The sequence below is a fragment of the Sinocyclocheilus grahami genome, unplaced genomic scaffold (genome assembly GCF_001515645.1).
Source record: "Sinocyclocheilus grahami isolate Dianchi unplaced genomic scaffold, SAMN03320097.WGS_v1.1 scaffold28.1, whole genome shotgun sequence".
Taxonomy (NCBI): Eukaryota; Metazoa; Chordata; class Actinopteri; order Cypriniformes; family Cyprinidae; genus Sinocyclocheilus; species Sinocyclocheilus grahami.
The window spans coordinates 1,196,696-1,215,027 of record NW_015505207.1 but is presented as its reverse complement, the minus strand read 5'-3'; the positions used below and the strand labels follow the sequence as shown (position 1 = coordinate 1,215,027).

General features: G+C 37.3%; 1 protein-coding gene across 4 annotated transcripts in view; it reads right to left on the bottom strand.

Annotated features, from left to right (window-relative positions):
- The window catches only part of LOC107569427 (Krueppel-like factor 12), a 42,577-nt gene that overhangs the window by 14,714 nt on the left and 9,531 nt on the right, over positions 1-18,332 (bottom strand). For all 4 annotated transcript variants that reach the window (XM_016255535.1, XM_016255531.1, XM_016255542.1 and 1 more), the window contains exon 2: positions 4,060-4,142. In XM_016255535.1, the coding sequence (XP_016111021.1) occupies positions 4,060-4,125 (66 nt within the window). In that variant the 5' untranslated portion in view covers positions 4,126-4,142. The remainder of the gene's footprint in view (positions 1-4,059; positions 4,143-18,332) is intronic.

Here is an 18,332-nt window from a genome sequence, read left to right as displayed (position 1 = left end):
AAATTTGCCCCCCCCCCCCCCGAGCTCATACTATTTTTACTCTGGACACGTGGAGCCACTCTGAGCGCTGCTGACCATGAATCAGCAGTATGCGGTACAATAAAACTGCATTTGAATCCAAAAACAAACAAATGTCAGGCAATTAAATATGCTGAAGTGACCCGTAAAAACCCAGGTTGGGTCATTCAGGGCTCAGAGGTCAAGACACATGACCTCAAGGTCAGGGTTACAATACTAATTTGACTGGGCAGGGAAAAGAGCAGTACTTTTAGAACAAAGAGACCCCTTTCTGCAAAGTGTGACCGTGCTGACAACAATGGTTCAATGGTGATTTAGTCAGGAGTTTTTGGGCTAAAAGAAAAGCACAATGAAAATTTTTCACAGCTCTACTCAATTGACTAGTGGGGCTATCATGGGATAATAGATCTACAATTCAGTTTTCTCTTGTGGGTCAGCTGAAAGATTTACATTTTGCATTTGAAAACTAAGCATTTTAATAATAAAACAAAGATTTTGAAAAATTAATTAATTGATAAAAATATTGAAGCAAGGCATTATTAAATAAATGCATAAAACATGACAGATATATCCCTTTTGTTCAATCTTTATAGGTCCAGTAGACGCAAAAGGGGAAAGTAGTGTTACAACCTTCCGCCATATTTCTAGATTTTTTTAAACATTTAAATGAAAGTTTTGAGTAAATGTTATATATCTGCTAATTCAGATGAAACACATCATGTCATTTAACATTCATGAACCTGATCGCAAATCAAATACTAACTCTTAAAATACTCCATATTTTAAAGGAAATGCATGTAATTTGTGCATGACCATTTTTTTCTGTAATAAATGCAGAACATGGTCAGATTTTTTGTGAATTTTAGTATTTTAGTCTTGGAAAATACTGCTCAGCTGCACAGACAGGGTGGTAATCAAGCCCAGTAAGTGAATTTCTATTAGCATAGCATGCAATCAGCAACCTACTAATGAGGGTTGTATGAAAGGGAAGGGAGGTGCTGCTAATGACCAAATCAGCATCATACTTAGACTTGCTATCTAATAGAAAAACCTGCCTCTGTAATACCCAAGAGATCCTTTGTTGATCCCAGCAAAAGGGACAAAACGTTTCTGGTCAGTTTCTTGGAGCAGTAATGCAACCTCCATATTTCCTGCTGAAACAGATCACTCAGTAGCATGTTTGTCTGTAGCGAACTCTCTCTCTAGTTCTAGTGAATTTTGTGATGTACCCTTTAGGGTACGCTTAAAAGGCTTTATACTGCATACGTTTTTTGTTTGTGTGTGTGTATATTAGACATGTGGATCTGTGCCTGCGGCCGCTGTAGCCTCCGGTCTTTGCAGCCATCTGAGACAAACCGCTTTCTCAAATAGATCTCATCTCCACTCTTTACACTCTAGTCAATTTGGCCTTGTAGAGCTCTGAATTTAGTTTCACTGTGTTTTTATTTTGCTCAAAGGCAGGTTCAAAGCACTTGAAGATAAAAATGGCAAATAATCAAGAACTGCACTCATAAGGTGCTCATGATTATTCAGATGGTATCACTGGCTGATCCATTAGGCTGTATGTTTGAAAAGAAAACCAGATGAAACCGTAAACAACAGCAAACTGAAACTGCGAATTATGGAGTATCGTAGCACACATGACCTCCTTTCATATGGAAAAAAACCTAAATCAAAGGCTTTGAGGTGATAAAAAGCTTTTTTGCACGCAGATTTCTGTTCTTGTTTGAACGTCAGTTTCTGTAGAAACGTTTTAAAACCTCAACCGCTCTCTCCTCTGTACTTTCCACCTTGGCTCTTTGCTGATGACTTACACTTTATTCGGGGATCCTGCGTGAGATATCTGTCTAGCTGGTGAGGGCATTAACTGGGGCAAACCATTCTCAGCAAGGTCTTGGCAAGCGGCCACCAGAACGACGACCATGCTTGAGCGATGGAATGCACTTCAAAGAGTCATTGTGTAGGTTGCACACTTCCTGGCGCTTGGCAGGATTTCGACGCATATGGATAAATATGTCTACCAGCCTTTTCGCAGGAAGGAAGCAAGGTGTTGCTATGCTGGCTTGTGAAGTAGAACACAACAAGGGTATGCTGTTGGCTCTCAGACGCAACTAGTTCTCTCTCCAAGAAAATAGTGCATCTATCCATATCTGCTTTTCTGCTTTTCATTAATTGAGCAAATAATGTGGAGCAGTTCACTAAACAGTGCATCACAATGAATGACTGAATGGCTCTATTACTTATACTGTAATGGATTTGATTAATATGTTAATGCACTTACATGGCACAGAATTAACTTTATATACCAAGTCATGCATTCCTGAGTCAAAGGTTTAATGATATGCTAAAAGGTTAGCTGTATTGTTCAGGGGTTTTAAAACTTTTTGATGCCAAAGACCATGGAATATGAGGATCTCTTGTGAGGGGCCCTTTTCCCCCACTCTCCAAGAAAATAGTGCATCTATCCATATCTGCTTTTCTGCTTTTCATTAATTGAGCAAATAATGTGGAGCAGTTCACTAAACAGTGCATCACAATGAATGACTGAATGGCTCTATTACTTATACTGTAATGGATTTGATTAATATGTTAATGCACTTACATGGCACAGAATTAACTTTATATACCAAGTCATGCATTCCTGAGTCAAAGGTTTAATGATAATGCTAAAAGGTTAGCTGTATTGTTCAGGGGTTTTAAAACTTTTTGATGCCAAAGACCATGGAATATGAGGATCTCTTGTGAGGGGCCCTTTTCCCCCCAAAAAATACAGCTAAATGTTTTGACTGAAACAGATGAATATTGGAATCTATTCGATTAATCATGATTATTTTATTCTATTGACAGCCTTAGCTTGTAACACTAACAAATAAAAACATAATCTATAGTGTTTTGTTTTTTAATGATGCACTTCTGTTCAAAAGCTTGAAGTCAGTTTTTATGAAATAAGTTTTTGAAAAAAGCTTCTTATACTCATTAAGGCTGCATTTATTTGATCAAAAACAGTAAAAAAAAAACCTGCAATATTGTGAATTATTATAAAAAAAAATTAATAACTGTTTTACATTTTAATATATTTTAAAATGTAATTTATTCCCCTGATGGAAACGCTGAATTTTCAGGAGCCATTGTTCTAGTCTTCAGTGTCACATGATTCTTCAGAATGTTGTGCTGCTTTACACTTTGGTGGAAACATATGACTTTTTTTAGGATTCTTTGATGAAAAGAAAGTAAGAAATGAACAGTCCTAGAATATCTTTAAAACCATTCTTTCTGAAGTGCCTCACAGACATCCTATACTCTCAGAATAAAAGGTACAAAAGCTGTCACCGAGGTAGTACCTTTTCAAAAGGCACACCTTTGTACCATATTTATCCCATAAAGGTGCATTTTAGTGCATTTTAATTTAAAGGTGCATTAGTCTCTAAAGTGTACATATTAGTATTTTTTTATTAATATTTTAGATTTTTTTTATTGATAAGTACCTTTGAAACCGCCCCAGACAGTTTTTGTACTTGTTTCAGAAATTGTTTTTTAAAAGATATTTAAGATTAAAGTATTTTATGTAGTGTATATTTTAGGGCTGTTTCTGAAAGTGTAGCACTCTCTTGCGGGCCCCTGGGTGTCCCTGGACCCCAGTTTAAAAACCCCTGATAGATACTCTAATAGTGCCAGTAGGTGAGCCTAGATGATCATGTACAGTACATGTGCACTTAAGTAAGCAGCATATGAGGAAATAATGACATAAAAGAGAGAACGACTCCCTACAGAAGTGTCTCTGCATCTGTGCTTGAGCCCTGCCAAAATGGCTGCCCTGGCTGCAGTGGCCCTGACTGTAAGCCCTGGGAGCATTCCTGCTCCAGCTGTGGCTCTCCACATCAGGGCTGCTTTGCACACACACACACACACAAGTGCCTGGGATTAATTAGGGTATCACAGCGAGGGGGTGGGTGTGTGAGGGGTGAAAGAAGTAGAGGGTGGTACAGGAGTATAGATGGGAGGTTAGGACAAAAATTGTATGAAAAACAACTGTTCTCTTACCCCTCTCTCAGATTCCAGAGGTTCTGCTTTGACTCGGACTGCAGGCATTCCGTCTAGCATTAACATCCTGTTATTGATGGCGTCTGCAAGCCGAGAGAGAGAGAAAAAGAGAAAGGCATGAGAACGCTGCTGAGTGTGACTCCTCTCACCTTTTCCATGATTGAGTCAAACCTAGCAAGCTCTGAACAATAACGCAGGCTACAATGCAACAGGCAATGATGTCATCACGGTATGCAGTGAGTAAACAGTTCAGGTTTATGGCCGAGGGTAAACAAACGCATCTGGGGCATATTTTGGCTGGCATTTTACACCCAAATGACTGTGAAGAGTGAGTGACACAGAATGTAGCATAGTAGGAAAGCTGTAACGCTACATCATGTCAGTGCTGAGAGAATGCAGAATAAATACAGTATCAAGTATGATTTTATGTGAATAAACACCAATAATTCCATCCCAAAGTTACTCCATCAGCTGAGACTAAATGTTATGGTTACTCTATTCTGTGCCTGGTTAAAATAAACAAAAAACAATCAATCAAAATGTTTATTGATGCTTTATAGTTATATATCACAGATCATATTTTATATTTGAAGCTACAAATGATCATAATAAACATTTACCTTTTGTGGTTTTACTAGCCTTCAGTTAGCAAGCTAATAGCTTCGCTTAGCTTATAACAGGTAAAGAAGAGTTTTACATTTACATTGTCATTTAGCAGACGCTTTTATCCAAAGTGACTTACAAATGAGGATAATAAAAGCAGTAAAAACTAACAAAAGAGCAACAATATATAAGTGCAAATGACAAGTCTCGGTTAGCCTAATACAGTACACGTAGCAAGGTGTATATATAATGCACGACACCTGTGCCACTCACCGCTCTCGAGTCCCACGGAGGAGCTTCGGAAGGATAAAAGGAGGAGTGACGACATTGTTGGACGAGGGAGGACCAGGCCTGGATTTTATTTTGTGTTTTGTGTGCGGCAGTCGTCCGCGAGGGGCTACCGCTTTACTTTTGTTTTGTGTTGGTTTATTTTATTAAAGTTTTAAATGTTCGCCAGTTCCCGCCTCCTCCTTCCCGATCTACAAACTTTGTTACAATACACTGAAAATGATAAAAAATATATAGAATAAATACAGTCTTGCTGCAGAAAACAACATCAGTGATGACTTCGTTGGTTATCAAGATGCCAATTCCTAAAATACTTGAATGATTTATAGCAGGGTTCCTCAAATCTTACCCTGGAGGGCCAATGCGCTGCAGAGTTTAGCTCCAACCCTGATCAAACTTACTTACCTGTGATTTTCTAATGATCCTGAAGACATTGATTAGCATGCTCAGGTGTGTTTGATTAGGGTTGGAGCTAAACTCTGAAGGAAAGTGGATCTCGTGGGCCAGATTTGAGGATCCCTGATTTATAGGATGCATGTGCTAAATGTCATCAAAATCAATCCCAGACCACCTCTGAAAGTGTTTTTAGTGATCCGTTCACTGGAAACACATTAATGCCAGGTGTAAAAGGGGCCTGTAGATAGGAAAGAACATTCAGCAACACCTAGGTGACCTGCTGCATGTCTGTAGGGTAAAGCTGTGCTAGCAAACACATGCGCTCACTCGTAACACACACACACACATATAGCATCTACATACACACACACAATCAAGGCTGTTGCTGCTATCAGAGTCTCCTGACATTTCTCTTCTTGTATATTCACACAAATGACAAGACTTTCTAACAGAATCCATGTCTTTGTGCAAACTCCCCTCAGGCGTCTGAGTCTCGGAACAAAGACTCCAGCCTTGTTACGGCTCTGTTCTTTACAGTGGGCATTGCTCTACCAGACTCTCTCACACATGAAAAAGTGGCCACCTCCCTCAACATCCAAGGAATGCACAAGGAGACAGCTTTAATGAACTGGTGGAATCTGATTAAAAGCTAATATGGCTCTTGGAGCACTGCATGATGGGGAGATGAGACGCTCCAGCACTCCCAGCGAGACACTTTCTCTCCCCCGTCTACTCAATTTACCATGTTTAACACCATAAAGGCGCAGTAATAGACGCATGAGCATCTTGGGAAATGCAATATTCATGTTTCCTTATGTTTGTTTGGGTTTCGCCTGTCAGGAGGGACAAGTTCGCATACAAACAGATAGATAGGTGACTGGTCTTGAGGATAGAAAAGAGTGAACATAAATCTCTGCTGTCGAAATGACTTTCTTAGATGTGACAGATGCTCCTACGATCTGCACACAAGTATGGCTTTCGGAGTTAGAAAAGGGAACCTCACGAAAGAGCCAATCACAACAATGCAATTGTGGCTCAGAGGGAGGTGTCCCAAAGTAACCCGTGCGTTTATTATTTTAGCAGCAGCACATAATGGAATGCAAGCAAAGCAGATACACTTTAAACATCTCTATTACGCTTCACTCCTGGCATGGACGGCAGGAAATCAGGCTCAGATCTCGACTCAGCACTTGGGCTGAAACAATTCTGTTGAACAACACTACGGTCCACCGGATTAATCAACATTTTTATGCTTTTACAGGAAGTGTTCACTTTTACAGTTATTATTTTGGTCATAGTTATTGTGCTTTGACAAAAATTTAGCTAACATTTTGTAATTTTCAATCATTTTAGTCTTAAATTAGAAAAGTCAAACAATAAACACATTTTCCAATATTTTGAAAAATATATAAAAATTAAACTTCTGAAACATCAAAACATTAATATAACAAGGTGTGAAAAGTGTTGGATCAGGATTTATTTATTTATTTTTTAAGAAATTAATACTTTTATTCAGCAAGGAACCATTCAATTGATCAACAGTGACAAAAAAGAAATAGAAATATGTTGTAAATGTTATACATCTATAACATTACAAAATATTTCTATTTCAAATAAGCACTGTTCTTTTTAACTATTTATTTATCTAAGAGCCCTGAAAAAAATGCACAACTGTTTTTAACATTAATGTTCAAGAAATATTTCTTATTATTACCAATTCAGCATATTAGAATGCTTTCTGAAGGATCATGTGACACAAATTACATTTTAAAATATACTGAAATAGAAAACTGTTCTTCTAATAATATTTCACAGTATTACGGTTTTAACTGTAATTCCATCAAATAAATGCAGTTTTGGTGAGCATAAGAGACGTCCTTTACTGATTGCAATTAAGTGTCTTGTCACCATTCTTGAAAAAAAAAACTATTATTATTTCCATCAGTAATTTAATAGAAGAGATCAACACTACTGTATATATAGCATCCATGTTAGCCAATAGCCGTTGCACTATATTTACCAAGCTTTCTGGCTTTTCTAAGAAAAGACTCTTATTTATGTGGAGTTAAAATCAAAACACAATTTCTGTGTGAATTTTAACCCTATGCTCTTCTCATTGACGAAGCCTGCTTCCAAGCTAATCTGTGTGCATTGGATTGATATTGTGATCAGGATGTCCAATGGCTGCAGGTAGTGATGGGCTGAGATAATGTTGCCATGGCAACTCAAGTTGGAACTCAGAGGGTTATTGTCCTTCTGGATTGACATGCGAGGTTTCACAGTTGACCAGGGCACTCGCTGTTCAACAGCCGGCTATTTTTTTTGTGTCCAAGGAGCTGTCATCACGCTCGTGTGCATTGTGTAAGCATATCACTCTGAGACATTGATCATTAGATCAGATAAATGAGCCAACCTCTTGCCTAACTAACCTTGTCCCTTAAGAGAGCACCAAATGGGAAATCAATACCAAGAGCAAGGTCTCAGTTGTTTCATTAACCATCAAATGAACAGATTATTAGCATAATTGAGTATAGCACCACGAGGTTAACATTTAGGGATCAGGATTTATTTATTTATTTTTTAAGAAATTAATACTTTTATTCAGCAAGGAACCATTCAATTGATCAACAGTGACAAAAAAGAAATAGAAATATGTTGTAAATGTTATACATCTATAACATTACAAAATATTTCTATTTCAAATAAGCACTGTTCTTTTTAACTATTTATTTATCTAAGAGCCCTGAAAAAAATGCACAACTGTTTTTAACATTAATGTTCAAGAAATATTTCTTATTATTACCAATTCAGCATATTAGAATGCTTTCTGAAGGATCATGTGACACAAATTACATTTTAAAATATACTGAAATAGAAAACTGTTCTTCTAATAATATTTCACAGTATTACGGTTTTAACTGTAATTCCATCAAATAAATGCAGTTTTGGTGAGCATAAGAGACGTCCTTTACTGATTGCAATTAAGTGTCTTGTCACCATTCTTGAAAAAAAAAACTATTATTATTTCCATCAGTAATTTAATAGAAGAGATCAACACTACTGTATATATAGCATCCATGTTAGCCAATAGCCGTTGCACTATATTTACCAAGCTTTCTGGCTTTTCTAAGAAAAGACTCTTATTTATGTGGAGTTAAAATCAAAACACAATTTCTGTGTGAATTTTAACCCTATGCTCTTCTCATTGACGAAGCCTGCTTCCAAGCTAATCTGTGTGCATTGGATTGATATTGTGATCAGGATGTCCAATGGCTGCAGGTAGTGGTGGGCTGAGATAATGTTGCCATGGCAACTCAAGTTGGAACTCAGAGGGTTATTGTCCTTCTGGATTGACATGCGAGGTTTCACAGTTGACCAGGGCACTCGCTGTTCAACAGCCGGCTATTTTTTTGTGTCCAAGGAGCTGTCATCACGCTCGTGTGCATTGTGTAAGCATATCACTCTGAGACATTGATCATTAGATCAGATAAATGAGCCAACCTCTTGCCTAACTAACCTTGTCCCTTAAGAGAGCACCAAATGGGAAATCAATACCAAGAGCAAGGTCTCAGTTGTTTCATTAACCATCAAATGAACAGATTATTAGCATAATTGAGTATAGCACCACGAGGTTAACATTTAGGCACAATTTGTCTATCTTAGCTCCAATTGATTAACACTTAATCAAGGGGTTGTGATGGAGGATGTTGCATCGCCAACTGTAGTTAACAGTGCCAAGGTGATACGAGGGGCAAGAGTAACGATGACTAATTCTAGATCTGTTTTCCTCCAAACAGAGCAAATGTTCCTCGTCAAATCAGTGTGATTTATCTAATCAAGAATACTGTCAGTGCATTACCCTGAAAACACTAACAAAGGAATTTTCACATTAAGACTTAGATGTTATGATACTGTTTGGACCCCATTGGTTTTTATTGTATGGTCAAAAAAAAAAAAAACGCCATTGAGACATTTTTTACAGGTTTGAGAAGACATTCTTATTTTAAAGAATGTTTCATCTGTTTTTATCCATACAGTAAATATAAAGTTTGGACCCCCATTGACTATCACTGTATGGGGGGAAAATACATTTTTCAATATATCTTCTTTTGTCTTCCTCAGAAGAAAGAAAGTCATACAGATTTGGAAAGACATTCTTATATTGAAAAAAATGGTTTATCTGTTTTTATCCATACAATAAATAAAAAGTTTGGATCCCATCGAAAAAAACCATTGAGACATTTTTCAAAATATCTTCTTTTTTGTTTCACAAAAGAAAGAAAGTCATACAGCTTTGAAATGACACGATGGTGAGTAATTGATGACAGAATTTTCATTTTTGGGCAACTATCCCTTTAAAGATCTGAAGAAATTGAAAGAGAGCAATCGAGCGAGAGAGAGATTAAGATTACCTTTCCATTTCACCGGGACGCTGAAATGAAATGGTGATCCCAGGTGTGAGTGTTATGAGCATGGGAGGTGCAGTAGCTGAGTGCTCAGGCATCTCATTGCCATGCACGGCTGGAGCTGTCCCCCGAGAGGCTCCCTGAGAAGAATGAGGGCAATTCAACTGGAAACGGGGCAACAGGGAGGGGGCCCGCCTGGGATTGATTCTGGCTGAGGATGGGGGAGCCAGGGGAGGGGATTGGCTGGCACTCCCATGCCCAGCCATAGCGCCAGATCTCCCCGATGGATGTGGGTGCCGATGGAGACATGGCGCAGGGGGCGGAATCGACGAGCAGACCCCAACGAATGACGAGCGAATCAATAGGAGGTGACAGGCCTGGGTGGAAAAGCCTGACCTTCCTGGACCCCACGCTGACCTTGCTACACAATGATTTAAAGAGCATTCAACTTGCCCCTAGAGCCGGTTGCATACCTCATTGTGTAACTTTCTGCCTTGCTAAGCCTAGTGTGGCATTGATGTGAGGGGCGTTACAGCACAGGAGGAACCTCTATTTAAGTGGTTTGGAGGTATTTCTAGAGTTATATAAATCTGTCGAGGCTCAAGGTGTATAAAACTTGTCTGACATTTAAAAGTCTGGCCAAAGTCAATCATTGTTCTTGTGTTAGTTAGGATATTAAAATTTCCTCAGATATGTCTGTTATCAAAATGCTATGCTATTTTATCTAAATAAACTAAAAAGGAAATTCAAAAACTTTATTTGTTTCAAGTGAATTTACACATCACAACATTACATGTGCAGCATGACAGTTAATTCATCTTAAGATTTGCTAAAGTTCACATTTAATAATGTTATTAAATTAGATAATCTAAATGCAAAAATAGGGGAAATAAAAATGCAGTGTTATTTTAGCAATTTTTACCATTATATTACAATTTTGAATTAGCGTATATTTTTATATTTTCAGTTTTCATTTTAAATTTAGTTTTAGTAATTTTATGTACTGTTGTCATTTGTATTAGTTTTAAATTGTTTATATTTCTAAATATTAATATATAGTTTTATATTATAATTATTTATTTCAGTAATTTCAGCACTTCAACTTAAACTAAAATTTTAACTTTTGCCTAGACAACAAACTACAAAAAAGTTTTTCATCTAATATTTATATTTTATTTTTGATTTATTTCACTAAGCAAAAAAAACAAAAATTTTAATAGCTTTCATTTTAATTAACAACACTGCATGCACAATAGAATATTCAATATACTGTACAGTAGGCCAATATGTATCCAACATCCAATAAAAAAAATATCTCTAATATCAGCCAATAACCGATATGTTACTGTACCGATACATGTACATTAGCATAAAATATTCAAAAAACACCAAGAAATTTCAGAATAACAAAATTCATTTGGAACATGAGCAGAAAAGAAAGAGGAGCAGGATGATCATCCTACTGCTTGGAGGTGCTTCATATCTGAAATTTTAGATTTTTGCACTGGAGGAGTAGCACACTAACAGACGGGTTCCCTTGGTCCTGCCAATGCTTTGTTCCCATGTCGAGAGCCCTGAGCAACTGTGGGCATCTGTGGCACAGAGGCTGGTCCTGCTGCCACGGGCCGAAGGGGGAAATGCGGATGGGGATGAGAGGAGGAGGAGGAGGAGGAGGTGGTTGGGGAGGGAGGTAGGGATTTAAGCACTGGAACCCAGCCAAGAGCCAGACAAGAACACTGAACTCAAACATGCCAAGAGAGCCTCTCAGGCTCAACCAGAGCAAAAGAACAGCATTTTACATAACATCAGACTACACACTGAGGAGAAGAGCTATTGAGAGCTGCTCCCCACTGAGCTCTTGCAAATAGATTACCTGGTGGTTTGAATTGCAAAAAACGAACACTTTGGAAATATTGTAGATGAAATGTGCAATTTCGGAACTGTTACCAACAGTTTGTAAAAACAAACAGTCTTCCATTGGTCGGCCAAACAGATTGCTCCATTAGCAAAAGTCAAACTTTTTTGCTCTTCTTTATCTTTACATCCTGCTGATCTTCCTAATAAAAATTCTGTAACCACTTAAGTCAAAAATGTTATTTACATAAAGAATGTCCACATGATGCAATGAAAATATGGTTTCCTCTTGCCACTTCCAGACAATGTCTGCAACCAGAACTCAGCTCAAGCTAACTTCCCTCTTTATAGGCCCCATAAACAGCAAATATGACGAGTCAGCACTCTGTCGTCCCAAGCAGAGAACATGCAGGCTAAGTACCACCTTTCCTTTTACAGTCATGCCGGACATAGGAACTCTTCTTAACCAATCAAGAGGGAGGAAGAATTTTGTGATAAGATAGGTTTGTTCCATTATCAAGATTTGTTTTGTTCACACATGGTCATATGATCATTTTTTAGATCTACTGTCAACCATTAATCAGCATGAACTGATCAAATAAAAGTTTTGGAACAATTTGTATTATGAATGCACATATATAAATTGAAAATAATTTAAATTGAATGACTATATGACATAATTACTATGGCACTGCCATCTGACTCTGACTTTTTCGTTGCACACTTTTTCACAAGCGCAGCATCACCAAGTTCATTTCACACATCAAAGGTCATGTACATGTACTGTCTGAGTATGCACTGCATTTGAAGAGGAACTTAATTCTTGACGGCTAACAAAAAAAAACTCATTAACTTCTACCCATACACAAACTGAACAACAAATGAATTTCAGAAAACATCATAATTTGAATTGCAAAAAACGAACACTTTGGAAATATTGTAGATGAAATGTGCAATTTCGGAACTGTTACCAACAGTTTGTAAAAACAAACAGTCTTCCATTGGTCGGCCAAACAGATTGCTCCATTAGCAAAAGTCAAACTTTTTTGCTCTTCTTTATCTTTACATCCTGCTGATCTTCCTAATAAAAATTCTGTAACCACTTAAGTCAAAAATGTTATTTACATAAAGAATGTCCACATGATGCAATGAAAATATGGTTTCCTCTTGCCACTTCCAGACAATGTCTGCAACCAGAACTCAGCTCAAGCTAACTTCCCTCTTTATAGGCCCCATAAACAGCAAATATGACGAGTCAGCACTCTGTCGTCCCAAGCAGAGAACATGCAGGCTAAGTACCACCTTTCCTTTTACAGTCATGCCGGACATAGGAACTCTTCTTAACCAATCAAGAGGGAGGAAGAATTTTGTGATAAGATAGGTTTGTTCCATTATCAAGATTTGTTTTGTTCACACATGGTCATATGATCATTTTTGAGATCTACTGTCAACCATTAATCAGCATGAACTGATCAAATAAAAGTTTTGGAACAATTTGTATTATGAATGCACATATATAAATTGAAAATAATTTAAATTGAATGACTATATGACAATTACTATGGCACTGCCATCTGACTCTGACTTTTTCGTTGCAAACTTTTTCACAAGCGCAGCATCACCAAGTTCATTTCACACATCAAAGGTCATGTACATGTACTGTCTGAGTATGCACTGCATTTGAAGAGGAACTTAATTCTTGACGGCTAACAAAAAAAAACTCATTAACTTCTACCCATACACAAACTGAACAACAAATGAATTTCAGAAAACATCATAACATATACAATCACGTCCACATTCCCATCTCTTCCTATTGGATATAATGGATTCTAACCCCAATGCTTCCTATACTTCGGTGCGGACTGTATTTCTTGGTTAATCTTTTCTGGCATACTGTAAATGACTTCAGACTTTCCATTTCATAAGGCGCATTTTCCTTGGCAGGCAAGTCTGCCCTAAGACTTTGGCCACTTTTGGGACCTTTTTAGATTTGAGCTCTAGAGAGATGTGCTGCTTCAGTACCAGCTGAGTTTGTGGATAAGTAATGTGTGTGTTCTCCTCCCTGTGCATCCAGACGGTAGCGCTTCACCTCAGGGAGCTCACTTTGCCATTTTCCTCTGGCTAAAAACAGCCACACAACAATGCCTGTCATTCACTCGGGCCCCCAACCAAGCAGATTTGCTGTCTTGTAGCTCTCTTTATTTTTCGGAGTGTGACAAATGTACTCTGACTCAGAGATGAACAGAAGAAGTGCTGAAAGACATGACCAGAAAAAAAAATGAGGTCACAAGGGAACGTACTACTCTCGAATGCTCGTTTTACAGCCATGTCAATGCAATCGAGATGCACAGAGCATAGTCCAGTTCACCCAGAAGAAGCCCTAAAGCCCATCAGTACAGTCAAATGCTGGGGCCAGCTGTCAAAAGACTCTGTACTGTACATCAATTTTACCCCATTACCCCCATCACTAGGCCTCACACACCAGATAGGAAGTGAGAGACCTTTAATAGAACGCTGAGGCTCTTGTAAACACTAGGCCAACTTTCCAAAACACAGGCTGACGGAAGCACCCGTAGTCCAGCATATTGCCCTTGGACTCTGGCTATTTCTGCACGAGGGAGATCCTGTGTCAGTGATCCAGTGAGGATAAGACAGCTCAGCCCATGAGACACTGCCCCAGTCCGCACCATTCGCATATAAACGGCTGGACATTTATGATGGATCAAGAGAAATTATTTCTGTCAGTCGGTTTGTTTAGTATTGAGAAAAGAGAAGAAATTTGATATTAAAATGCCCAGTAGGATTTCAAATATTTGCATAAAACACAACTATTATTCTCAAATCCTTTCCCATTTTACATAATATTATGAGATGAAGTATATCAGTCAGGTTTGTTTACTGATTGGTCAGTGCTATTGGGGTGAGAGGTCATGAGTTGTGGAAAAGGGAATCAAGGAAAAGAGGGGACAGAGTCCATTCTTGACACATGCTTTTTCAAAATGACAAAAAAAGAAAACAATGTTCAGTGGAACCCATGCTAAGAAACATTGCTAATGAAGAAACCATGCTAATGTATTAAGAAAACACACATCACCTACACAGCTGAACAATATTTGTATCCTGATCAGCTGTTCTTGATCAGCATTTTTCAACTGAAAAATGTGTGTCAAAGTTTATGAAAACAGTATTAAAAGGACTTAGTATCAGTAAACACATCCATAACACATTTAGTCAGAGCTATTTTGTTTGAAGTTTCAGGATGTAGAGTGGCAGGCTTTTAACTCAGCAAAGGGGTGTTTTTACAGCTAAAGCAAAGGCATTGTGGGGTTTTTTCTTCATTCACGTGGTTTTGCATCTTTTCGTAAACCTGTCTGGCTTCCAGAGCTTTGGTTTCTCTGCCAAATCTGTCTGACCTCCGACAAATTTCTCATGATTTTCCAACATATCACCCCTGTATACATACATACATACACTGTATATCCGTCTCACCAAAGTGTTATACTGTTTTATCAGCAACAAAGTTGAATTAGGGTTGGGCGACATATATAGAATATTCATAATATATTTGCAGTGATTTTTCTGGCGACATAAATTTCATTTCATTGAAATTTATTCATTTCAATATCCTTTATTTGGTAGTTAGGTTTCAATAAAATACAATAAAAAATCAAATAGTGTGCGGAAAATGTTTACTTTTAGTTTTTACATAAAACATTTTTCATCTACTTAATTCAGAGTTTCGAATTCAGAGAAACAACTAAAAATATAATTTCTTCAGCCCTAAAGTTAAATACATAGAAATCTGCTGTTAATTACACACTTCTAATCTGCAATGGTTGGTGGCACAAGAGAGGGGCGACCCCGCAGCAACTGCAAGCACACCTCTTCCCTTTCCTCTTTAGTTAAAGTGCAGTGATCTCAGGGGCCATGCTTAAAAATAGACCTGACACAAAAACCTCAATTGCTCTGAGAGGTATGGAATGGGTGGAGTGGTCACCGCAGAGGCATTTAGCTGGAGAGAGGTGGACTTAAATGCTGATGATCTGTGCTGGATCAATAAGGACTGTGCATGTGTGAATGTGCTGCTCCTACTTCATATTTTCTCCCTCCAAGCTTTCAGTTTGCACAGGAACTGGAAATCCAACCTCATCTCCAATTCAGAAAAGAAAGCTAATGAACTGCCTCTGACCAGCGATGCCTCACAGCTCTCTCTCTCTCTCTCTCTCTCTCCCTCTCAGAGTGTATTGTAAGGTGACCAGATTTTCCAAATGAAAACTGGGGACATTTCTAGTTTAGTAGTGGTATTGTTAACACAAACTATTAAGAATTATTTTTGGTAATTAAAGCTGAAATAAGACAAAATATAAACATTAGATAAAAACTTATTAAAGCAATAGTCCCCAAGAAGTCATAGTTCCACGGAATACTACTAAACAGTTACTACATATAGCCGGCAAGTTTTCATAAAATAAACACACAGCAACAAAAATGTAATAATTTATTGATAACCCATTAATAATCCTTCCACCATGCAATGTAGTTTCTCAGTCATATTTAATAGAATGGCCAGTAATACTGATGTAATGAGGTCACAGGTATGTGTTTATAGAGTATTATACAATGGCTTCAAATGCAGCTCAGCCAATCATAATCAAGGACTGGAACTATCCGTTTTATAAATGAAATTTAGAAATGTTACTTTGGCAACTCACTGAAATAAGTTTAATTTGAAGTACTGAAATTACTAAAACTAAAACTGAAACAAACATAAAAAGCTAAACAGACATTAAAAAACAAAACAAAAAGCATATATTAAAATTACAAACAAAACTGAAAATATAAAAATAAAAAGCCAATTAAAAATATGAATAAACACTCAAATAGGATATAAATGATACTAAACCACATTTAGACATCAATGCATGCTTATAAAATCTAAAGAATGTTTTGCATCCAAAACGATCCATTACAGGGAGTTATTATACTAAGCTGCTATGTAATGCTAAATTACACAATCTATAATAATGCAATCTAAAGCTACAAACCCAAACTGCTAATTCATATCTATTGGCCCCTCCTGTTTACAAGATCTATAGCTGTTTGCATAGCAGTTTGACAGACAGTCTAAATGTATTTATAGACAACCTAAATGTATTTATAAAGGCAACAATTTTTAAATAAATAGATGGTAATGGAAATATCTTGTATTCTGAATCTTGTATCTTGGCTTTTTTGAATCCACATATTTCTGAGGACAGCTACAGCCTGGACAGGACACCAAAACCGGGGTCTGTCCACAAAAAAACCGAGGACGTCTACAGCTGAACTGTGACCACAGAAATGAAAAATCAAACCTCGGTGTTCTTCTTGCGACAGGTCATTGTGATTAACGAGTCATGTAGTGGTAATGTCACATTGATTCACATGACATTAATCCACTTTTAATGAACCCAGCCCATTCTAATCAGTCCTGTCACTGATATGTGACCAATGACAGTCTTGACAGTCAGTAATATCACTGCTGTACAAAAATCCCTCCACTGTCTAAAAGAATACAAAGTGTGACTCTTTAACAATGACACATTTAAAAGCTCCGTTGGCTTATGTGGAAAAGCCAGTTGATTCCCTGGATATTATTTAAATGTATAAATTAACAAACATAGAAACAACATAGCTCTCTCAATTAGTAACGCACATCCTGTTTGTCATCCAACCACAATTGCTTGTGATGTGATTGACAGTTAAGAATAATGCCCCACCTCTAAAATCTTACGCCTGCTAAGAAGGCGCTCACAGCTGTCCCCAGCATTCAAGTAAATCCATTTAAAGGTGTCCAAAGCTAACTTTTAAGGGCCATCTGCGTTCGCACCAGGGGCCTCATTTATAAAATGTTGCGTAAAAACCATCCTAAATTTGTTCGAAGATCATTTCTCAAAAGTGCGTAAGTGCGATTCGGAGAAAACGAGTGTGCACACAAAAACACGTGTGTACGCCTCTCTTTCAGATGTGACATTTATAAATCGCAAATGATCTTGAAATTGTGCGTAGCTGACTGGTGTCAGATCTCCGCCTTGTAAACGCCCCCTAATTAATATCATTACCATATAAAAGATCACATGCCAATATCCGAATTTCTGTGCTTGAGAATGACAAGCACAAAGAAAAAAAAACTTTACTGAGTCTGAAATTGAGGTCCTGCTGGCGAAGGTAGAGTTTCGTGCGGGACGCTTTTTATTTAACAATGTGTAATTATTCTGTGGACAAACAATGTGTGTGTGGTTATATTTTTTCGATTGACTATTATGAAAATTATTACTTCTAGAAACAACAGATATAATAATAATAATGATAAAACAATTAGGTTTCCAAAAGTAAGAATAGGAATTCAAGTAAAATTTTCAGTCATCTTATAAAAAGTGAGCCATCCTACTTTTAAAATCACTTGCTATGACAACTAATAAAAAGTTTAGTATCACGAAATTCTTGCAATACTTTAAAAAACATTATTGAAAGAAAAATTGGACGTTTCATATCATAATAAAATGAATTATTACACGATTATGGTCTCCGGTCCGAAAAAAACCTGCATGTGATTTGGCATTTCTTTATATTTACACAGTTTACAAATGCTGCTCATTAATGTACTGACACAAAAATATATGGTGTATTTTATACAAATATAACTGATGTAAATGACAAAAACAAAGTTTAAGGCTGATGTCT